General features: G+C 33.0%; 3 protein-coding genes across 13 annotated transcripts; 2 read left to right on the top strand and 1 right to left on the bottom strand.

Annotated features, from left to right (window-relative positions):
• Positions 1-6,930: 6,930 nt before the first annotated feature.
• LOC130805891 (protein trichome birefringence-like 13) lies at positions 6,931-11,750 on the bottom strand. 10 transcript variants are annotated; one of them, XM_057670717.1, is made up of 5 exons: positions 11,203-11,750; positions 10,542-10,642; positions 9,494-9,622; positions 8,751-8,885; positions 6,931-8,476 (listed from the first exon to the last, which is right to left on the bottom strand). In XM_057670717.1, exon 5 carries the CDS (start codon positions 7,851-7,853, stop codon positions 7,131-7,133), a length of 723 nt encoding a protein of 240 aa, XP_057526700.1. In that variant the 5' UTR covers positions 7,854-8,476; positions 8,751-8,885; positions 9,494-9,622; positions 10,542-10,642; positions 11,203-11,750; the 3' UTR covers positions 6,931-7,130. The 10 variants fall into 10 exon arrangements, with proteins under 10 accessions (XP_057526700.1, XP_057526701.1, XP_057526703.1 ...); XM_057670718.1 differs by having other exon boundaries at positions 10,542-10,598; positions 11,203-11,749; XM_057670720.1 differs by having other exon boundaries at positions 9,494-9,614; positions 10,542-10,598; positions 11,203-11,749.
• Positions 11,751-12,750: 1,000 nt separating this feature from the next.
• LOC130805890 (protein FAR-RED IMPAIRED RESPONSE 1-like) lies at positions 12,751-14,932 on the top strand. Its single transcript, XM_057670714.1, has 2 exons — positions 12,751-13,708; positions 13,791-14,932. Exons 1-2 carry the CDS (start codon positions 13,036-13,038, stop codon positions 14,861-14,863), a joined length of 1,746 nt encoding a protein of 581 aa, XP_057526697.1. The 5' UTR covers positions 12,751-13,035; the 3' UTR covers positions 14,864-14,932.
• Positions 14,933-16,927: 1,995 nt separating this feature from the next.
• LOC130805887 (eIF-2-alpha kinase GCN2-like) lies at positions 16,928-24,300 on the top strand. 2 transcript variants are annotated; one of them, XM_057670711.1, is made up of 15 exons: positions 16,931-17,398; positions 18,553-18,628; positions 18,726-18,801; positions 18,891-18,956; positions 19,068-19,118; positions 19,886-19,994; positions 20,087-20,141; positions 21,817-21,929; positions 22,016-22,194; positions 22,277-22,605; positions 22,698-22,773; positions 22,997-23,131; positions 23,210-23,399; positions 23,494-23,613; positions 24,281-24,300. In XM_057670711.1, the coding sequence occupies exons 2-11, from the start codon at positions 18,584-18,586 to the stop codon at positions 22,725-22,727; spliced, it is 1,053 nt and encodes a 350-aa protein (XP_057526694.1). In that variant the 5' UTR covers positions 16,931-17,398; positions 18,553-18,583; the 3' UTR covers positions 22,728-22,773; positions 22,997-23,131; positions 23,210-23,399; positions 23,494-23,613; positions 24,281-24,300. The 2 variants fall into 2 exon arrangements, with proteins under 2 accessions (XP_057526695.1, XP_057526694.1); XM_057670712.1 differs by lacking the exon at positions 18,553-18,628 and having other exon boundaries at positions 16,928-17,398.
• Positions 24,301-24,336: the final 36 nt, after the last annotated feature.

Raw genomic sequence — 24,336 nt, 5'->3', positions numbered from 1 at the left:
TGTTTAATTCATCATTTTAACTAATTCACCGTTTTAACGTTTAATTCATTAACGCCCATAAATGTTGTAATAGTTTTACTTCATACCAAATACAGAAAAATAATTGATTATTTTTTTTATCAATAACTTCAAAATAATTATTTTTAGTAAAACATATACTTTTGGAAAAATATTTACTTTTCGAATGATAAAAACATATACTTTTGTTTACTTATCAAAATATACACTCAATTATTTTTAATAAAACACATGATTTTGAGATAACAACAGTGTAATTAAATAATCAATTATTTTCTTTTCTTAAAAAAAATCAATTATTTTTCTTGTATTTGATATGAAGTAAAACTATTACAACATTATGGGCATTAATGAATTAAACGGTAAATTAAACGTTAAAACGGTAAATTAAACATTAAAATGGTAAATTAAACAAAAACTGGATGCTACCATGTGGAAAAAACTTACAAAATAGTGAATTAAACGGAATTTAACAAGAACTTAACGAAAAATGTTACGGCAATTAGATAGTGCATAAATTGAATGCTACCATGTAGAATTTTCTTAAAAAAGTGCTACTACTGACATTTCATGAAAATTGAATACTACCATATGAAATTTCCCATTTAATAAAAATCAAGATCTTCCATAGGCTCGTTTAAGCTAAAGTCATAGTAGTATTTATCACTAACAAAATTAATGATCATTTGAAGAATTAATGACTGAAAGATTAGCCAAAGTTTCACTACAACATATACGGTGCAATTTGAATTTGAATACTTTAAAGAATAGGAAATTAGATGTTGTTTCAGTTGAAGTAAATATCACTCTCCCATATAAGATCTTGGGTTTGACTCTAACCAAACCGTCTCCTAGCTTAAAAACACATGTGTTATAACATATATTTTGGGCTTCAACTATTAGCTTAAACTTTTAGTTGAGTTAAATTCTTGATTTGTATCAGAGAGCCAACGTAACAAAAATATAATGAGTTCGATTTGAATCATTTACCCCTCAAATTCAAGTGAAATAATTCAACTCAGGTATCAGGAGAGTCTATGTTGCTGTCTTACTTTTGATTGAGTTGATTCCTTATCAACATGATCAGAGAGCCAATGTAACAAAAAAGGTCACAGGTCGACTCAAACATTCATTCAAGCCGGTATGAGGATAGCCTGCATTCAAAAAAGCCTACCAACTGTCTCAACTCTTACAACGAACCCCACGCCTTTAAATGGCTCCCACCAAGGGTGGAGTTTGGGGGACCGGGTTTGTTCAGATGTATGCAAATTTACCTTTGTTAGTGATAATGATAAAAAAGAGATTGTTTTCAATTAACCTTTGGTAGCAAATATCATATGCAACTACATATAAAAAAGAAGTACATATAATTTAATGAGTTATTTTACTATATATGATTCACTTCTATGATCCTCTCCTAGTCCAATGCATACATTTATCACCTCTGAAAAATACAAATGACCTCTTATTTCAAATGCAAACAAACTAGGCCATACTAGACCCGAAAACTATTCGACTCAAATACAAAAGTTCAATATAAGGTACACCTTAAGGGTTCGGAATTGTAATGTTCATTTTCGGGATGCTAATTGATACCCCAGATCGTTCATCGCTTAAACTATTTTTAATGGCTGAACTATAACCATTGTAAAATAACCTAAACTAGGTGGCTTTGTTTCCTAGTTTCTTAATTATCTTATAAGAAGATCTTTGTTGGTTGTTAAGCTCTATCGAAAAAAATTGCAGATCCGCCACTATAAACTAGGTGGCTTTATTTCTCGGTTTCCACCTAAAGTTGTTCATTCAGGTCATTAGGATGATGTTAGATACAGTGATTCATGTTAATTTCTATCCATATAAATTTTTATATAATTTTAATTCCATTTTTAAATTCAAATCAAAGTTAAGTTATCAAATATGTTCACATTCGCACTTCATAACTCTCCCATATTGGATTTAATTCATTTGAAGAGCCGAACCATATTGATGTATATAAGCCATCTTACCGATGGTGTGGTTGACACCTATATGATGAATAATAAAAGCAAACATGTATTTGTTAAATGGTGCACATTCACTCTAATATAAACATCTTCACAGGAGATAAAAAGCCTGAATAAAGAATATCATAGAAGAAAAGTGGAGAGGAAAATCTGAACTTGAATGCATGTAATTCAACAAGGGAATGAAATAGTGTAATTAGTCTTTGTAGACAATTTTAACTTATTTTGATATAAGTAGAGGGTTCGGTGGTCAAACCATCCAATGCTAATATTTGGTAAGTTAGTTGGTTGAAACAACTTATTGTTATGAACAATTTGTTTTTGAACAAGTTGCTCATAGTAATAAGTTCAAAATCAACGGGTCAAACTAATTAATAATCAGCTGGTCGAATCCACCACTGTAATCAGTTATCAGCTACGCTGTTTGCTAAACACCCCATAATCAAAGGAGTGTACATTTTTCTCTTTAGTAGTGCATACATGTCATCTGATGTTTTTATTATCAGCTTATAAATTCTAAAATTTTGGGTTTTCTAAAAATTATTAGTTGCTTTTATCATTATTAAAATAATAAAATACGGATAAATAAGATTAATTTTGTCCAAAAACTTGTAATTTAAAATGAAAGATTTTTTATGAAAAAAAAAGGAACAAATCAAACAAAAAATGCAAGTACAAAATGTTAAATCAAGCACGAGTATGTCTTCGAAAGGTGATGATCACATAGAGCTTGTCATAAACATTCACCCAAAAGCAAAAATAGGCATATCTCCACGACCTCTTGAATATCAAAATTCCAAGAACTACCCAAAACCCTGTGATAATTCCGAGTGCAATGCTGATATACAACCCCAGAGTTATATCATCTTTATTGTTTTCAAGACTTTGTTTATTTTGACTGCTACCCTTTGCTTGGTCACTTACGCACTTATTTGGGAGTGGATTTCATGAAAACACTGAAGAATTGAAGCCTTGTAGTTGAGTTCCAGTTGGAATTCTCCCAAAAAAGTTGTTATTTGCCAAGCTTAAAGTAGACAAAAAGTTCAAATCTGAAAACGTCGCAGGAATCTCCCCAGAAAGATGGTTATTAGACGAATCCAACGACTCTAAAGAATTCAATTGACCAATTTTTGGTATGATTGATCCATTGAGATTGTTTCTTGAAAAATTTAAAGATATCAGTCCCGTGAGGCAGGAAACTTGAGCCGGAATTTTACCTTCTAACTTATTGCTTGAAAGATAGATACTCTAAACAAGTTCTAGATTGTTCTTAAATTCATAGTTGAATCCTTTCAGTACAACAGAGATGTAGTACTTTTTTCCCAATCTTGAAGATGCATTTTTATAGAAAGTTTCTCTCCAATAATTTCATTTTTAAACTTCAAAACTTTACATCAATCAATAATCAAAAAAGCCCATTTGCAATCCAATCTTATCTATGAAGTTCATTAGCCACACACAACCAATAACCAACAATAATACTAGTTTAGAGTAAGCCCATATCAACATGTGTGCTGAACCAACTCATCTACCATTCTTATATTAATGTATTATATATTACACAATTCAATGTTAGTCGGTTTTTTAATCAAATGACTCGAACCTAGGTTCCCTGGCCATAGGCTAACATAAGTACCCCTAAAATAATCCCTTGAAAATATAGTACTATTTTATCTTCAAATTCACAAACTTCACCATAATGGCTAAAATCAAACCTAAACAATCCAAGACAATCAGGTAGCTCTATAGCTACATAAACTAATTAACATCATAGCAATTCACAACAAGCGAATAAAATAACTAAAATTTTCCAAAAAAGGCAACAATTACCATTAAAAACAGCTGGAAACAATAAATTTCACATCTTAAAAACAATTTTTAATTAGGATGAAAGTACCGATACTAGTGTCCCTAAACCGTTGAAGAAATCTTAGAGCATCAAACTGAGGAAGATCACAAGTTTTAGGCTTCCATTTCCACTTAGAAATATCCAAAGCATTAGACTTGTTATTCAAAATACAATTCCAACCCTTGAAAATCTCCTTACAAGTCTGATCATAAGGAGTAGATCTAATGGTAGGATCAAAAACCCAATTCCCATCTGTGAAATCACAAGAATTTGATGATGGGGTTTTCGATACAAAATGAAGATCTTGAAAAGAAGAGGTGAAGGGAATGGATGATTTGAAAACAGAGAAAGCAAGAAGAAGGGAAATGAAGCAAAGGAGAGATAGAAAGAGGAAGGAAGTTAAAGAGAGAGATAGTGGATTTGTGGGTTTCTTTGAAGTTGGATTGTAATGGTGTTGTGCCATTGACTGATAGTGAAAGTGTCAGTGAAGAGATGAAAAGCGTCAGTTTTGGGACGCTTTGCGGAGAAAGGAAGCTGATTTCGGAAATGGTCATTACTTCAGGTAAGCGCGTCGGAGTTTCGAGAATTAAAATACTTTCTTTTTATTTTTTTTTTTTCCTACTATTGAGACGAATTTCTGAACTACTCACTTTCTCCATCTTCTCTAAAATTCCATTTTTCTCAAAGTTACAAAGAAGTGAAGAACTCAAGATATAACCATTGAATGTGAACTAATAAAGGTATTGTTCATCTCTTCTCTATGAATTTATTTATCTTACTTATTTTCTTGTTTGTCAAATTTCTGAATTTCTAGATGAGAAATTGATAGAGATTGGAATTTAAATTGTTTGTAAAATTTCTGAAATTTTTGTTGTTTGTAAAATATAAAACTTTTGAATTGCTTGCAAAATGGAAAATTTCTTAATTTAAAATGTGAGCACAAGAAATTATTTGTAGAATTTCTGAAATTAGAGTGGAGTGTGGCGGAAAGTAGAGTAAAGTAGAGTGGTTATAGTAACAAATTTGGCTGGGTGGGTATTTTCGATTGGGGCTGGGTGAAAAATATTATTGTCTATTGGATTTTGGAAATTGTCGTTTGGAACTGGGTAGCTGGGTTGCTATTGTCGATTAGGGCTGGGTGGAAATTTTTGCTTGTTGGTTTATTATTTTTATAATTTTATCATTGAAAAATAGTAATAATGATATTAAAAATGTTATTATTGACAACTCTATATAATTGTTAATTGCAGGAGGAAGATTAAATTATAATATTATTTTGGAAATTTTTAAGGGCCTATATTTTATTTTCGCTCAGGGCCTCCAAAATATCGGAGACGGCCCTGCTAAAGATAAATTTTTACCATTCTTCACATCGGTATATAAAATAGAGGTAGAAAGAATGAGACCAAAAGCATTGACCAAGGTTATTGAATAATAAATATTTAATTATTTATGCCATAATTTAATAAAAATCAAGATCTTCCATAGGCTCGTTTAAGCTAAAGTCATAGTAGTATCTTTCACTAACAAAATTAATGATCATTTGAAGAATTAATGACTGAAAGATTAGCCAAAGTTTCACTACAAAATATACCGTGCAATTTGAATTTGAATAGTTTAAAGAATAGGAAATTAGATATTGTTTTAGTTGAAGTAAATATCACTCTCCCATGTAAGATCTTGGGTTCGACTCTAACCAAACCGTCTCCTAGCTTATAAGCACATGTGTTATAACATACATTTTGGGCTTCAACTATTAGCTTAAACTTTTAGTTGAGTTAAATTCTTGATTTGGCATCAGAGAGCCAACGTAACAAAAATATAATGAGTTCGATTTGAATCATTTACCCCTCAAATTCAAGTGGAATAATTCAACTCAGGTATGAGGAGAGTCTATGTTGCTTTCTCACTTTTGATTGAATTGGTTCCTTATCAACATGAACAAAGAGCCAATGTAACAAAAAAGGTCACAGGTCGACTCAAATCATTCATTCAAGCTAGGTATGAGGATAGCCTGCACTCAAACAAGCCTACCAACTGTCTCAACTCTTACAATGATCCCCACGCCTTTAAATGGCTCCCACCAAGGGTGGAGTTTGGGGGACCGGGTTTGTTCAGATGTACGCAAATTTACCTTTGTTAGTGATAATGATAAAGAAAAAATTGTTTTCAATTAACCTTTGGTAGCAAATATCATATACAACTGCATATAAAAAAGAAGTACATATAATTTAATGAGTTATTTTATGGTTCACTTCTATGATCCTCTCCTAGTCCAATGCATACATTTATCACCTCTGAAAAATACAATTGACCTCTTATTTCAAATGCAAACAAACTAGGCCATACTAGACCCGAAAACAATTCGACTCAAATACAAAAGTTCAATATAAGGTACACCTTAAGGGTTCGGAATTGTAATGTTCATTTTTTGGGATGCTAATTGACACTCCAGATTGTTCATCAGATACGTCGCTTAAACTATTCTTAATGGCTGAACTATAACCATTGTAAAATAACCTAAACTAGATGGCTTTGTTTCCCAGTTTCTTAATTATATTATAAGAGGATCTTTGTTGGTTGTTAAGCTCTATCGAAAAAAATTGTAAATCCGCCACTATAAACTAGGTGGATTTGTTTCTCGGTTTCCACCTAAAGTTGTTCATACAGTCATCGGGATGATGTTAGGTACAGTGATTCAGGTCAATTTTGTATCCATATAAATTTTTATATAATTAAATTCCATTTTTAAAGTCAAATCAAAATTAAGTTATCAAATATGTTCTAAACACCTCTATTCGCACCTCATAACTCTGCATATTGGGTTTAATTCATTTGAAGAGCCGAACCATATAGTTGGTTGGAACAACTTATTTGTTATGAACAATTTGTTTTTGAACAAGTTGCTCATAGTAATTAGTTCAAAATCAGCGGGTCAAACTAATTAATAATCAGTTGGTCAAATCCACCACTGTAATCAGTTATCAGCTACGCTGTTTGCCAAACACCCCATAATCAAAGGAGTGTACATTTTTCTCTTTAGTAGTGCATACATGTCATCTGATGTTTTTATTATCAGCTTATAAATTCTAAAATTTTGGGTTTTCTAAACATTATTAGTTGCTTTTATCATTATTAAAATACTAAAATACGGATAAATAAGATTAATTTTGTCCAAAAACTTGTAATTTAAAACGAAAGATTTTTTATGAAAAAAAAAGGAACAAATCAAACAAAAAATGCAAGTACAAAATGTTAAATCAAGCACGAGTATGTCTTCGAAAGGTGATGATCACATAGAGCTTGTCATAAACATTCACCCAAAAGCAAAAATAGGCATATCTCCACGACCTCTTGAATATCAAAATACCAAGAACTACCCAAAACCCTGTGATAATTCCGAGTGCAATGCTGATATACAACCCCAGAGTTATATCATCTTCATTGTTTTCAAGACTGTGTTTATTTTGACTGCTACCCTTTGCTTGGTCACTTACGCACTTATTTGGGAGTGGATTCCCACAAAGCCCTGGATTTCCTGAAAACACTGAAGCATTTAAGCCTTGTAGTTGAGTTCCAGTTGGAATTCTCCCAGAAAAGTTGTTATTTGCCAAGCTTAAAGTAGACAAAAAGTTCAAATCTGAAAACGTCGCAGGAATCTCCCCAGAAAGATGGTTATTAGACAAATCCAACGACTTTAAAGAATTCAATTGACCAATTTTTGGTATGATAGATCCATTGAGATTGTTTCTTGAAAAATTTAAAGAAATCAGTCCCGTAAGGCAGGAAACTTGAGCCGAAATTTTACCTTCTAACTTATTGCTTGAAAGATCGATACTCTTAACAAGTTCTAGATTGTTCTTAAATTCATAGTTGAATCCTTTCAGTACAACAGAGATGTAGTCTTCGTATGGAGAGCCAATGGTGGAGAATGTGGCATTGGTGTCTGTAATAGCTTTAGGAGAACTCTTTTTTTGTGTCATTGCTGTCAAGTTACACAAACAACTTGGTATTTTCCCAGAAAGGTTATTTGCAGACAAATCAACAATTTGAATGGACGATAAAAGGCAAAGTTTTGGAGGTATTTTTCCAGAAAATGAATTGTTGCGAAGACTGAGAACAACCAAATATGGAAAACTACGCCCTATCCACTTAGGTATCGTTCCTGAAAACTGGTTGTCTCCAAAATCTAAATAAAAACAATTCACCTAAGTTTTCTAATGATGAAGGTATTGTAGAAAGGTTCCAAAACCAAAAAGGGATAGTATCATAAATCCCAACATATGATATATCCAAGTTTGAATAATTTGATTGAGTTCGAAGCCAATTTGGGAAACGAGGACCTAATCTACAAAAAGCAAGTCCGATGGTATCCAGTTTAAATGATGGCATCCAACTCGAGCCAACATTGAAAGATAATGAATTAAAGGACATATCCAAGTAACGCAATCTTGAGAGATTAGAGAGGTAGAGTACGCCAATTTCACCTTTCAATGAGTTGGATGAAATATCCAAGTAGCTTAATCTTGAAAGTTGTCCTAAACTCACATGTAGAGTGCCATTTAATTGGTTATTTTGAAGATTCAATAGCTCCAATGACCTAAACCTAGAAAGATCAAGCACTGATCCTGTAAGTTGGTTATGATCTAAATTTAAGATGACAAGATTTGAAAGTCTCTCAAAATTAGAGGGAAGTGAACCACTCAGTTTATTAGTGCTTAGATTCAATTCTCTTAAGGAAGAAAAGATTGTGAAATCCGGGACTAAACCACTAAAATTGTTCATATGCAAGTAAAGGATCATTAAAGTATTGTTTGCACAAGACAAGGATTGGAAGATGCTTGAACAAATAATGTATACATTTTGAACAAATTATTTACCTCTTGTGACACCAAAGGCTTTAAGCGCGGGCAAAAACCACCTTGGTCCCAATCACCTCCCTCAAAATGCCTAGGGGATTGTGTGCGGAATATTCTTATTGAACCGGGTCGCATTTTACTTTCGACATATAATATCTGAAGATTTAGCAGAAATAACAATTAAATACCCATAAATAGAGAAATAGACATAATAATCACAAGGACAAAAACAAGGACGTAAAACACATGCAAAAGTATATGCAACTTTCATCTTTGGACTTGGTTCATAAATCATCATATTCAGTGTAAATTCAGTAGGAATTGAGAAATATCGGGTCATCTAGGAATCGAGTAATGTTGAGTTACTAGCTCTAAGGGAGGACGTAGCCAATTTTGGTGAACCTCGTTAAATTTGGTGTTGTTTGCTTGATTATTGGGATTTCATCTTATCACTTGCACCCAATTGTCTACTTCATTGATTGCATCATATACTACAATATTCAATCATTCCTAGTTCCTACACTTGTTTCATCACTTCCGCTCCCTAAACCGATTTCTAACAACTATTAAAACGAAGAGAAGAAAGTGATTAGGTGCTCCAAGCCGATCAGAAAGAATAAGCAAAGAATTTGCAATGCAAAAGTGTAAGAATCCTTTGCCACTTTAGCAAATACACCTTTTGATGCGATCGTAGATGCACAGATTAGTTCTCAGTTTTAGTTCCGTTTTTAGACCAACCAGTCAAAATCATAAGCATATCTCACCATTTGTCTCAACACCTTATCCAAACCAACATCAGGAGCAATTGGAGGCATTATGGGAGTCCCCTTCTTGAATAGGAGCATAGACGACATTACTGGGTTGAATTTGGAAGGAGCCCACCACCTGCAAAACTGGTGTCGCAAATGACTTTCCTCTGACTTGCAAACCATTTAATGACACTACACGTGCAAGGGTTTTCATCTAAATTTGTATATCTTACAGAGGAGATTTTAAATTTGAATGTGAAAAACAACAAACCAGTGCAATTGGACGACAATTTATCATTAACTACAAAGCAAATTTCTCATTTATGCAGGGCACATCTAAAAGACAATAGATGGAGAAGCCCCGGAGGACCGATCACAACATCCAGTCATCACATGATTCCACAACGCCTAAAAAAACAATCGATTGAGAAGTCTCGGAAAACAGACCACAAAAAAGATTGAGCGTATCACATCATTACATGATTCCACAACACCTCTAACCATCAAGGGAGTCACCACTCCAGCCAAAGTACTTAAACACCACCGCAAAAGCCCATCTTGCCTTAGCACTTTCTATTTGCTCCTTTGTGAGGAAATCATCACTTGCTTAAGCATATGGAAGAATATCCAAAACACCAATTTTAACTTAAAAGGTCTGCAAGTTCTAAATGCAAAACATAGGCCCATATCCCTCAATAAAAGCACAAAAAAGTTGACGACTATCCAGTAATCCAACATAACTAGCAATGACATCTAACATTTCCTAAATACAAGCTAGAATAGAAATGGTGCATAGATTTGTTGCATTTATCATATACAAGGTCACAAAGAGGTCCAGCGGAGCAGTGGAGACAATGAAGAGGAGAGTTGCATTTTTGCGACAAATGTATGGTCTTTTACTTCTTTAACTCTTTAAGTTAGAAAGTGGAAATGGGTGATAATGAGCAAAAAAAAAAAGGGTTGCTTCATGCAAATAATTACCGAGACAAATAAGGCATAGTCTAAAAGAACGGCAGAAATAAAGATAATCATGTGAAGAAGGGATATAGGTTGTAAACGTTACCAATGACCAGTATTAAAGATGACAACATCATGGAAGGTAGAAGCTTCAGCCCATTTGCTGTCAGGGACATCAATGTCAACTCGGTATCCATATATAGCTAACTATTATAGAAATAGCTCGTGCAATGCACAAAATTATTAGTATTAACTATTAAAATATACAAGTTTTATGATTTTCATACAATAATATATAATTATATATGTTATCCTAAAGTTGAAATTTTCACAGTAAAATTTTATAATTAATATAATTATATTTTAACGATTTAATGATAGACATATTTTTCACTTTCAAAGTGATCTACTCCTTTTGAATTAGTGACAAGGAAATTTGGTGTTTATAAAAAAGGATAATTAAAAATTTAATTTCAGCTTTTTAATTTTATTTACGCTGCTCTAGTTTTTTTGTTAAGCTGCTATCTATATTTCTCCTTATTTAGTTGAATAATATTTTACTAAGTATTTTGTTTCAATCAATCTATTAATCAATATAATAGGAATATGATTAAATATAATGTCATATTATATAATAAAATCAATTTTACTCATTTAGGTCAATAATATAACAATTAATCAATTTATATGACAAATTCATCTTAAAAGTATTTTGAATTTTCTAGTCTTTTTAGTTAATTGTGTTATATTGCAAAAAAGTTCATCACCCTTTTCACGCATTTGATGAGAAACAGGGAATTGAGAACCGTGAATAATCCACGCTTGACTTCTCTCTTCCTCGCACCTTCGCCGCCGTTCCTAATGTCGAGGACAACCACCACCACCGTCGATAACGTTCCTACGCAGCTACGCAATCGTTACCGCCTTCAATTTCTAACTCCAAACCTAGAATTTTGTGTCGCTGCCCCCTAAATTCTAAGCTAACAAATTGGAATCCAAAAGGTACATTTTTATATATTTTGATTTTGTTTTGTATTCAAGAAATTCAACGCTATACCCAATTCATCAATATATATAGATTTAGATTTCATTTTTAAATTTAGAATTTGGGTTTTGGGTTTTGTTTTCTAGGATTTTATCTGTTAGAGAGAGAAGGGAGAAAATTTTGAATTTATGAATGGAGAAATGTGGTGCGTTTCAACTCCCCGATCCAAAAGTCAATTTTGTTAAGTCACAAAAGTTCACTCAAATTAATAAGGAAAAATTACCCTTAATAATACGAACTTTCACTGATTTCCTAACAGTAATACGAACTTTCAATTAACCGGTAAATGTATTGTGTTTTTTATTATTAATTTGAGTGAACTTTTGTGACTTGCGAGTATAAGAAAATTGAATTCTGGACTGGGGAGTTGAAACGCACAACATTTCCCCATTCATAAAATCAAAATTCTCTCCCTTCTCACTCTAAGAGATAAAATCCTAGAAAACAAAAGGGTGTTGCTATAATTCGCCACCCCCCTAAAATTACCTAATTGCCCCTGGATTTAAAATAATTACAAAAATGTCATTGGAGTTAAAACATAATTAATGAAAAGTAAATCACGCTTAATAACACTATTAAGAATTTAATGCGGATCATTTGTCTATATATATGGAATTCTGAGATGCGTTTGAAGTACGAATTCAAACACGATACTATCTCTCTAAAAACTGGTACTATCTCTCTAAAAAGTTTTAAAGAAATTGTAAGGCGTAGTTGGTTGAATATGGCTAACGAAAGCGACTTTGAGTCGGATGCGGTACGTAAAATTGCCGTTCGAAAAAAAAAAAAAAAAAAAAAAAACGTCGCACACACCAGCCGCACAGATCTGGGCGACTGAGCCCCGGTCCAGCCGCACAAATTTGGGCGACTGAGCCCTGGTCCAGCCGCACAAATTTGGGCGACTGAACCAAGGTTCAGCCGCCCAGTTTTGTGCGACTGAACCTAGGTTCAGTCGCCCAAATTTGTGCGTCCTATAATTTTTTTTTTTTTTTTTTTTTATTTACGTTTTATTGTTTTTTAAAATATTATTTTAATTATTGTTAGTATTATTATTGTTGTTGTCATTATTATAAATTTTATTGTTGATATTTTAATTTTTTAAATTTTTTATAATTTTAATTGACGTAATTTATTTAATTATTTATTTATTTATTATTGTTATAATTATTATTATTATAGTTGTATTTGTTGTCATTATTATTACTATTATTATTAATGTTTTTAAATGTTATTATTGTAGTCATTAATGTACTTAATTTATATCATTTCAAATGTGCAGGAGTTTGAAAATTTTGGAGACAACGTAGACTACTCCGGTCACTTTGTTACGGATAGGGAATTTATTTCCATAGATGAGTTACATGGTTGGGCCGATGCGATAGCAATAACAATCGGTTTTCAATTTACACGTGCTTCTTATAAAAAGAAAGAAGGACGTTCTAGAGTTAATTGTTATTTAAGATGTCACCGCTATGGTAAACTTAGGGGTGATGTAGATAATGTAGATAATGCTGCCCGACCTGGTTCTAAAAGTAGGAGTTGCGGGTGTAAATTTATGATTGTAGGAAGTAGTCGTAAACCAGGAGAAAGACCTTGGACGGTAAGGGTGTGTCCTGGTGAAAAGGGAAAACATAACCACTCGTTCTTGGTGTACAGAGATGGTCATGTAAGGGCGAGGATTAATGTAGATATTCGGGAGCACATACGACAGCTTAGTGCAATCGGAATGCAACCCGCCTTTATTATGAATTCTATTAGAGATAATTTTCCTGGTTTTTATGCTAGTATGAATCAAATATATAATATTAGGCAATCAATAAGGAGAGATGAAATGGAGGGCAGGACTCCCCTGCAACACTATCTTCATATGGCCACAGAACATAATTATGTGGTCTGGACAGAGTTGGATAATGACGGGCACTTGAGCAGACTTTTAATTGCAAATCCAACTTCTATCCAAATGATACGTACGTGGCCGTATGTTGTGCTGATAGATACTACGTACAAAACGAACAAACCAAAGTGGCCACTATGTGAAGTGATCGGAATGACGCCAACAAATCACAACTTCTTGGTTGCTTTTTGTTTGATGCGCGATGAGGCGGTTGTGTCGTACTCGTGGGTGCTGCAGGGATTGAGAGATATTTTCGGCACTGCTCAGACTCCTAGCGTCATTGTAACCGATCGTGACGAAGGTTTATCTGCAGCTATTCGTGACGTATTCCCAGGTAAAAACGCTTTGTGAGTTTATTAATGTGGTTATATCTATTGATAATCTCTTAATTACGTTCACTGTTTTGTTTAATGTAGATGTACGTCATTTGTTATGCACTTGGCATATTGGCAACGATGTTGAGAACATGGTGGATAAGTTGTGCGGCGGCAAAAAAAATCAACAAGGGCAGTTATTCAGGAAGAGTAGATGGAACCCCTTGGTTGAAAGTGCTACAATCCGGGAATATGAAAAGAGATGGGAAGGGATCGTCAGTACGTGGTCGGTTAGGAACCGAAGGGTCGTTCGGTATTTGACTGGAACATGGATTCCACTTAGAGAGAAATTTGTGCGCGCGTGGACGAATGATTGTTTACACTTGGGTAACCATACTACCAGCAGAGTGGAAAGTCAACACTCGTCTTTTAAGTATTACCTTGGTAGCGGTAATAGCTCATTCGATACCCTTTTCAAAAGGGCGCACGCACAGATTACAAATCAACAAGCTAAAATCCGACAATCGCTACAGGAATCCATGACGTCTGTACCAAGAACGCTACGACAGTATTTCTTTAGACCTCTATATCGCCACGTGTCTCTGTATGCCTTGGAGCAGATCCAGAATGAGTTTAACCGCATGTTAGAACTGGGTGATTTTGTATTGAACAAATGCGGTTGTGTACTTCAAAAAACCCATGGATTGCCGTGTGCATGTTATTTACAAATGACCATTGGATCACATGGTGCTTTGTACTTGGATGACATTCATGAATTCTGGAGTACTTTGACGTACACAGAGTTAGGAGACAAACGCAATGAAGAAGTACGAAACGCGAACGCCAATGACAAAGAGTACTTTGAATCTCTGGTCGATGAAGTCCTTAAATCTGATCCCGCTTTTGTTCGCCGAATGGTTGAGGTACTTGAATATGAATTACACCCAGATGGTGCGGATATACCTGAGCCTTACGCTAGTCCACCGAGAAAGGGAAGACCAAGCACTAGTAAAACCATGAGAAGGAGAAAAAGTTCATTTGAATATACCCGATCATCTTCTCGTGGTCGAGGGTCTGGATCTTCTTCCCGCGGGAGATCAAGTGGCAGATCTAGTGGCCGAGAGACGCAATCTTCAGTAGGAATTAAGTTCAGTTTCAACTTATCCGGTAATTGACTGTTTTTTCAGTAACTATTTGTTATTTACGCATATTAACTTAATTTACATTTATTGTAGATGATCCAGGAGGTCGTGATTTCTCACAGTTTCCATGGCCTGATTACATCCCATTCATGCTTCCTTCTTATTTGTTCGACTGGGTTGATGTGTTAGGTGACGGTAACTGTGGATTTAGAGCAATTGCCGTCACAGAGCTGGGAGGCGAGGAAGCATGGCCTCTTTTAAGACGCGCTATGAGTATGGAAATGCAAATGAATAGAGCGCAATACCTAACTTTGTATCTATCTCAGGAGTCACTAGACGAGTCAATATTCAGAATAGGTTCACACACCGATGGACCTGCTCCTTTCATGCACTGGTTCGATGCACCGATGGCTTTCTACTCTGCAGCAACGTTTCTTAACATTGCCATTGCGTTTTATGGTTCTGCTGACGGTGATTCACAAAACAGCTGTTTGATACTTTCGTTAAGAAAAGCACATGCCGCGAGAAGTGTAAATAAACTAATACATATACTTTGGGTTAATCGAAATCATTTTGTTCAACTTTTTATGAACGACGATTCATCCCCTCTGCCGCCGATCCACCCACGTTGGAAACAAGCAGCTGACAATTTCGCGAAAGATCTTGACACAAATTTTACTATGAGGATTATGCTGTGGAATACTCTACGCGGGTCACACCCACCAACAAATAACACCGCTGACGATGCTATAAATTTAGATACTCCATAGAATTTGTACACGACATTCATTAAAAGTTGTATATAATTATACTACAGTGTCTGTTGTTAACAATTTATTATTTCTTTGATTAATAGGCGGAATTTATATGTGTGATGTGGGTTAGTGTGTATATTGTAGTAAAATAAATGCAATCATTGACGAAAATAAATGCAATAAATAATGTAATATAGTTTTAGTACAGACTATTCAGGGCCTTGCCCTTGATCAATTTGCCATTCATCAAATAAATCTCTACAATCATTAAGGTATATTTCTAAAGCATGACGTTGACGAGAGTTAAAATCCGCAATCCGCGTAGGTAGTCTTGCCACTGGAGCGAATCGACTGGCCCATTCTTTCGCAAACTGAAAACACAAAAACACAATGTGCGTTATTAATTAAAAAAAAAAATAACCTGTAAATAAATTGATAATACAACTCACCTTTGGGCCTCACTGTGTCTGGCCGCCTCTTCCTGCCTAGCCCTCCTAGCAGAACCCGTGACCCCCCTCTCATGCGGGTCCCCTCTGAGTAAGGTAGGCCTAGAACTATTACCTCTCAACAATTGCCTAAAAAAACCCTTTCCTTTTCCTTGATTGCCAGCCATTTCTACAATTTTTTACGGTTTCATTCAATATTATAAATAATTAATTAATAATACAAACATAAACAATTATATACCAACAAAAAATTAAATTATTATTAACTATCACAATAACAGTAATAACAAACAAAAAATTTTATATATAATACTAATCACTTTTTTTAAAAAAAATCAAAAAAATTATTAATAATAATCACCTTTTTTTTTCCAAACTTAAGTACAATATTAATATTTTATTAAAATAAATATATTATATTATTAATAATAATCATGTTTTTTTTTATATTTCAAAATTTAAAATTATTATTCCTAAATAAACGGAAAAAAAAACATACTTACAATAAATAAATAAATAAATTATTTACAATATTAACATTTTATTAAAAAAAATATATAAATTTATTAATAAAAATCAGGTTTTTTTTTTTTTTTTTTTCAAACTTTTCATAAATTTTTCCTAAATATAAGGAAAAAATAAAAAAAAAAAAAAAAAAAAAAAAAATATATATATATATATATATATATATATATATATATATATATATATATATATATATATATATATATATATATATATATATAATAATCAGTTTTTTTTTTTTTTTAAATTTCAAATTTATTACTCCAAAATATGTAATTTCATTTTACTCATCTTTAATAATTGATTTTCTTCTCATATGTTCGAACCCTAACTATTTCTAATCGAAATTACATGTAAAAAAAAAATCAATATATTTGTAGAATTTATTCCATTAAAGAAGAAAAATCTGAAAATCCTATTTGGTTCTTTATTCAATTCAGAAATAATAAGTGTTGGATAAATCTTTTTGTGTTCTTTGTTCATCCATTTCGAAGGCTTTAGTTGGGTTCTTTTTAGTGTTGATTAGTATTGGTTTTTGGGTTATTTGATTCAAACGGGTTCTTTTCCTCCCCCTTCTTTTCGGTACAGTTGAGTACGGCAGCAACATTTCCCCATTCATAAAATCAAAATTCTCTCCCTTCTCACTCTAAGAGATAAAATCCTAGAAAACAAAAACCCAAAACTACCGCCACCTCAGCCTAGTCGCCGCCTGCCCCAGCCACGTCGTCCGCCGCCAACGCCTGTCGCCATCAGTGAGCTGCCGATCCGGCTGCCGGCTGCTGTGCGTTGCCTGTCTCTCAAAACAAAAACGCTACAAACTAGAATTTTGATATTTTTTGAAGGTATTTACACTCTTAATTTTAATCGTATTCTTTATGTTCTAATCTTTAATCTTAAATTCTTAATCATGGTGTTGTAATCTTTTATCTTAATAATAATTCTGATTCTTGAATTTTGTTAGAATGTTACTTTTTGCTATTTTTTTTGTTTATCTTCTTTGAATAATTAATTAGAATTTGAAAGGTTGATAAGAAATAGTTGATTAGATAACCTGTGTTTTGTCATAAAAGTTTTGTTAATGACCCACAAACACACAGAACCGAAATAGTATTTCTGCACCTTTAAAAGACAAAGGTAATTACTCAATCTCTGTAAAACAAAAGAAAAAGAAAGCAAAAGATAATACCCACATTATCCATTCAATGATATATTTTGGTGCCTTTGACAGGAAAGAAATTATCATATTTTGTTTAGTTATTCTCATTCTTTAAATCACCTCTTTAAATACCAAAGATAAAAGGGGGTTTCTAATTTATTCCTACTTAAGACACTTTTCTCATCTAAAAAGAAATCAGTTGATACATGCCGAATGTTCAGATGACTTGTACAAGGGATTATTCACATACAAAATAATTGTAATTCGTTCGGTATCTTATACTTTAGCTTTGTGTTGGGATTATTGTGTTTTTAAATGTCATTTTGCAAAAATAAATATATTTTACTTATTTTTTTTACAAACAAAGTTCTGCCTAAATTTCGTCTATTTGTTAGTGCCCCAGGGGACTCTGAACCCTGGATCCGCCACTTTATGTTCTAACCATCTAATCATTGGTGTGAATTTCAAAATCTAAAAATATTAATAAACTTATTCCACAAATCTGCTCTAGTACTAATGATATGGTCAAAAACACCATTGAAGAATTTTATAAAACAAGCTATACCCGGATGTACTCACGTGACTTAGCAAAACAAAAAGCAATACAAATTTACAATTTTAATAAACTTCCAAAAAACTCATTAATTTGACTCATATCATTAAATAATTTCATCAGGTATAGACAACAATGTGATTTGTTGATCCTTAAATTGAAAAACTGAGTTGTATAAATTGAGTGTAATGTATATTGTTGCTTAATTTTATATGTATATACGAACAAACTATATTTGAAGTTTCTACATGATTATGTTTTTAACTCTTAAGCTTTCATCAATTCAGGTTTTGTTTAGTTTGAAGAAAAAAGTTGATAATGGTAGACGCTAATAGTTCTGATGATAGTTCCAATGCTCGTAGGGTATGATGATTTAAATATGTTTTTATCTAATAATATAATATAATATATTTTTAAAATTGATGATCCTAATGCTATGTTTTTTATAAATTATGTTAAGGCATTGAAAATGTCCCTATCCATGTATGGTTCCGATGCTTCAGACACTCCTTCAGCTTCTTCTGATGCTCTGAATGGTATATTATTTGAATTTATGTTCTATTAACATTATGTTTTTTTAGTTGTGATATTGCTGATCAAGTTTCTTTTATAAACTTTGCTAAAGCATTGAAATTGCCTAAATCGACGTCTCCTGGAAGCAATGGCTCTCATGGTTCTGATGCCCATCATGGTATGATTATTTGACATATTTATTTTCCTTATAATATTTTTTTTTATAATTCTTAAATTTGTGGTTATATGTGTTTGAGGAATTGTGCTAACTTTTAATATAATTTTATAGGCTACATCAAATCCCGTTATAAAAGTGAATTTGAGGAGTTGGCTATGTTAGGTAAATATTTTCTGCTTTGAAATGTTTTTCTGTTTTATTTTAAATCACATGTTAAGTAATGGGATTCGCGTAACAGTTAGCTTAAAATATGTTAATGCGTCGTTATTTAGTAGAACGGCCTTATTTTTATTTCATGACTATACTTACAAGGAGAATAATGACATTCTTAACAATTGAGCAAATAATGTACAACCTAGCAGTCTTTAGAAAAAAAAATATTTGATAAATAAAATCTAATTTGTATTTATGGGAAGGGTTAAGAAATGTGATAGCAAACATTTTGAGAAATATTCACAAACGGAACGATTTTTCTTAAAAAACTTGAAATCATTTATTATTCTTGCGTCAAACACCACTTTTGCACAAAACTATTATAATACGAATATGAAGAATTCGTAAAGGTATGTTATTCTTTGCATGCCTTTTGTTTTTCTTAAAAAAGGAACGATTTTTCGAAATTCATATTCAAGTAAATTTGAGTTTTGAGTTTTACTTCTTTTTCGAGCAAACAAGGATAACTTAATTACCTAACCCTAAATTTGGGCCTTGCTTACGATTGAGGCACAAGACGACACAATATGGAACGAGACACGATAGGCATGACGTATGGGTAATCCTCAAACATTGTTAAACCTTTTTATTCCACTCTAACATCGATGATAGTTAGGGTACCATTGCTGTATCAAAGCTTTTCTAATAGGATTATTGCTTTGTTCAAATGATATGTTTTCGCTTTTTATAGTCAAATCTGACTTTGCCTTCGACAGGAGAAGGGGTCTTCGGCAAGGTTTTTCGCTGTCGCAATAGACTCGACGAAAAAGAGTATGCTATCAAAGTCATTCCATTTTCTAGTGAAGAGCAAGAAAAAATTGTATTGTGAGTTTTTAGACTTACATTTATATTTAGTAAAACTAAATGATTTTGTTGTTGTAAATGACTAACATATTTTTTTACTCTTATTTTCAAAGGGAAGTAAAGATTCTTGCCAAGATGTGTCATCCCAACGTGGTTACATACCATCAGGTAAAAGTTTTTACTATCATTGTTTTTTAAACTGGTCATGATCAAAATACTAGACCAACCAAGCTCACCCAATACATGAACTTGTTAATTAGAAATTGGACTAATAAATAAATTGCTTAATCTTAAATTCCATGATGTGGTTTCATAAAAAATGGTAAATATTGTAGAAACAATTACCAAATTAATGAAAATGGTGCCTTTTAAAATGCCAATAATAATCTTAATATCTTATCTATCAATTTAATAAACCGGTCACCGTCATCATAACTTGATCTTCATCAATATATCATAAGCCAACTTCAACTAATTCTAATTTCTAAGGTAAATTACGTTCTTTTTCAAATTGGAAGCATTAATGTCTTTAGAGTTTCTAACAAAATAATTAATAACCAACATTTACTCATGTGGCAATTAGAATACCAATTTCATCATCATTTTCAACAACAAAACTAGCTTTGGCGGAGCTAGTATTAGACTTATAGTCAAATATAACATGGACCATAATCTTATAATAATAAGTCATAATTCTTGTAAAATTTCGGCCGAAAAATTTCATTTCAGGATTCTTACCCCTTGCTGCCTGCTCCAAACATTACATGGAGCACATCACATACACACACATACACACTACCCATGCATCTAATATCATCCCGATCACATTTTATTGGTGCACTCAAAGTCACGCCAACTCTAACAACTATAGATCGAAAAAACCTAAGCTCTTGATGCCAATTGTTGTGCAATAGCGCAAGCAATAATTGAAAACAATAAAGAAAAAAAAAAGATTCAAAGCATACAATAAAGAAAATAAAACCGAAAAATTTACGCGGTTCACTATCAATGAGATAGCTACATCCATGGGACACCGAGAATCAAACTTTCACTATAAACCGGAAGATTACAAAGATGAATCTAGAATAACTCTCTAATGGCGACTCTCTTTTCTCACTTGTGTATATTGCATGCCCTAACCCTAATTACTAGAGGGGTTTATATAGTAAACCTCTAATAAGAAGAAATTAGGTTAAACTAATAACAAAAGCTTGGCTTAAAAGATGAAAAACTCTCACCCGCACGAAAAGTCGAGTCGGCTTTAGTGCCATTGCCACTCCAACTCCAGCCGAGTTGGCTTTTTTTTCCGGAAAAAACCTCAGAAAGCAGAAGCCGACAGCTGACTCGGCCTTTAACTCTACACCACCAAAGCCGAGTCGGCTATTGGTGCTGGAAAACGTCCAATCAGAGTCTAATGCCGACTCGTCTTCAAGCCTTAACTAGCAAATGCCGACTCGACATTTAGCCCTAGAACACGCCAAACACAATTCACCTCCTCCCATGTCTTAGACTCGGTTCGAGTCACAAAACACCAACTATCCTCCTTGACAACTCTCAAAATCTCGTTTGATAGACAGTTGTATGGCGAACAAGGCTTTCAATTCCCAATGTGCCTTGTTCATGGACATCGACTTCCAAACTACAACTTCAAGTTGCATATGAACACTACTAATCAGGTTTTGCAAAAAAAGTTAACATTTAGTGTATGGTTTAGGCTTTTAAATCTTTGTTTAATGACAAAAGGCCTGAATACTAACACTTATATATTACGATTTACAATGTATTTTGTTGACTATATTCAATATCTAAATTTAGTGTGTGATTTATATTTTTGTTATTGAAGGCATGGATAGAGGATCGACTTTCGGCGAGTCCACCCTGTTCTGAAGGGAGTAGTTCTTCTAGTACCCCAAGTATCGACAAAACACTATACATAATTTTAGAATTATGTTTTGGGTAAGTATTCTAAATTTAAACTAATCTGACGGTGCTTCATTATATTTTCTAAAGAAATTAAATTATGTTTATTTCATTAAAAACAGGACATTAGAAAGCAAAGAAAGCAAAGATATTAAGAACAACAATGTTTGGAAAACAATTAATGAAATTTATAGCGGACTAGAATACATCCATAACCAAGGGGTTATACACAGAGATTTAACGCTGCAAAATATATTTTTGGATCGAGCGGGAGTAGCCAAAATTGGTGATTTTGGCATAGGTAAATTATTTTTTAATTTTTTTTTGTAACATTAGTTCAATAATTTTATATTTAAATAAACTAATATAAAATTTTATTGTAGCAAGATTTTGTGATGAAGATGGGCGAGCAAATTTATCAGAAAATTCTGGTCACGGAGCCTTAAAATATGGAGCTCAAGAGTTAACTGCAGATATTCCATATGCAGTAAAGGCAACGGATATCTATGCTTTGGGTGTCGTCATTTTCCAGCTACTGTATAGAGATGGAGGTGATTCGGACATCACTGAAGCTACAAAGAACTTTACCAAGAACAAAATTTTGCCGACAAGTTGGACTCGACCTCTATTGGCCGAAACATTATTTCAGATGATAAATGACAACCCAAATTTTCGTCCATATTTGATAGACTTGAAGAGTCTATTACACGAGGTTTGTATATATTATACGTTTTCTAATAATATTTATATTTTGCATTTGTTCGATTAAATTATCATTTGACTTCTTGTGTGATTAAAATGCAGGAGCATTCCAATAAGAAAAGGAAAATGTGATAATTTGTAATTATCATTTGCTAAAATTTGTCTGGAGGAATCAAAGGTTGGATTTCTACAAGAGATTGGTTTAGTTTTTCAATTCAATTTTGAAATGTTAACGATGACCTATTGACCTACAACATTTTAATTTTTATTCTGAAGTAATATTTGTTGATGGGTTTACGGCATATCTTATGCACCTATATATTCATGCGTTAACTTAATCTAGCTCTTCACTATCACTTTTGTACAAACAATTTAACTATTATGTTTATTGAGTTGGTTAGGTAGATGAAGAAGCCAAACCATGTCTTGAAAGTCTCAGATGTATAATGCAAGAGGAGACAGAAAAGAGAAAGCTTACTAGATCGCATGCTACCCGGCACTCAAAGTTTAGTGGAACCTTTACACGACTTACTTTGGTAAGCCCTTTCTGTTAAAATGGTTCTCTTCATGTATTGGTTTCAAGATATCTGATGACAAGGAATTATATCAAACAGGATGGTTCTAAGACAATGTGCAAAGGAGTGCCTAGTTCTGCTTGTGATAAATTACTAAAACCAGAGAAAGTACACTGTGGTCGATTGAAAAGGATTGTGAAAGATTATGTCCGACTGCCCACAATGAAAAGAAGCATCTTGGAGAGACTTCATGACTTTATTGGCCAGTTTTTATCTGGGGGATACAATGGTACTGAGAAGCATTTTATTTTTCATGTGTATGCCCTTTCTATTTATAAGTCTAAGCTGTGTACTGATTGGCTTACTCATCTGTGCTGATGCAGTTAGTTGCCCAAGATATTGAGAAGGAGCACGATGGTTTACAAACCAGTGACGTTCACATGTTCTTTCACCTTGCTCAGTTTGCTACATGTTTTCAATTTCATAAATTCTAATCGACAAAGGTGAGACCTATCATTTTTTGGAAAGATACATGAATATATATTGGCTACAGATACGTGAGCAGAATTTCTATCCCTATAAAGTTAACATAAATACTCCTCCAATCACTTTAATTTTGCTACTAAAATTAACATGTTGCGAGGGAAAATATTATTTTCAGAAGCAAACTTAAAGGGATAGAGGGAGTAGATACTTTCTAAATATAATTACTATTTGCATATCGTTGGTACATATGGAAAATATTCAAGTTCATATTAATAGAAAATAATTTAGTTAAAATATTTTAATTTACCTTGTTCATGAGAACCTGCAGTATCCAAAGTGCCAACTTTAATTGAACGGATGTACTATGAAATAGGGTCTGAGGATAATCTCATATTTTTAATTTTTAACAGCTTTTGTCTAAACATTACTCAGTTCCCTTCTCTAAATTGTGTGTACCACATATTAGTTTGGAAAAGACTCAATTTTATAAAGGATTTGCAACACTTGTCCTTTCACTATTTGCTTGAGAATAGAATGGTATTTTGCACCTGTCATTTCTGGAAAGAGTAATCAGAAACATCAAATGCTAGTCTCAATTGCTACATATTTGTGTTATTCAGCTTATATTTTCATCTTAAGTTTCTTTAGTTAACCTCTCTTTTCTATCGTCAAATTCAAATGCAGATGTCAACACTGAATTTTCTGTCAGTGATGATGATGATGATAGCACATTGTTTAAA

Source organism: Amaranthus tricolor, chromosome 2, assembly GCF_026212465.1.
Source record: "Amaranthus tricolor cultivar Red isolate AtriRed21 chromosome 2, ASM2621246v1, whole genome shotgun sequence".
Classification (NCBI taxonomy): domain Eukaryota; kingdom Viridiplantae; phylum Streptophyta; class Magnoliopsida; order Caryophyllales; family Amaranthaceae; genus Amaranthus; species Amaranthus tricolor.
The sequence above is the reverse complement of the archived record's forward strand: the minus strand, read 5'-3'. Positions and strand labels throughout refer to the sequence as shown.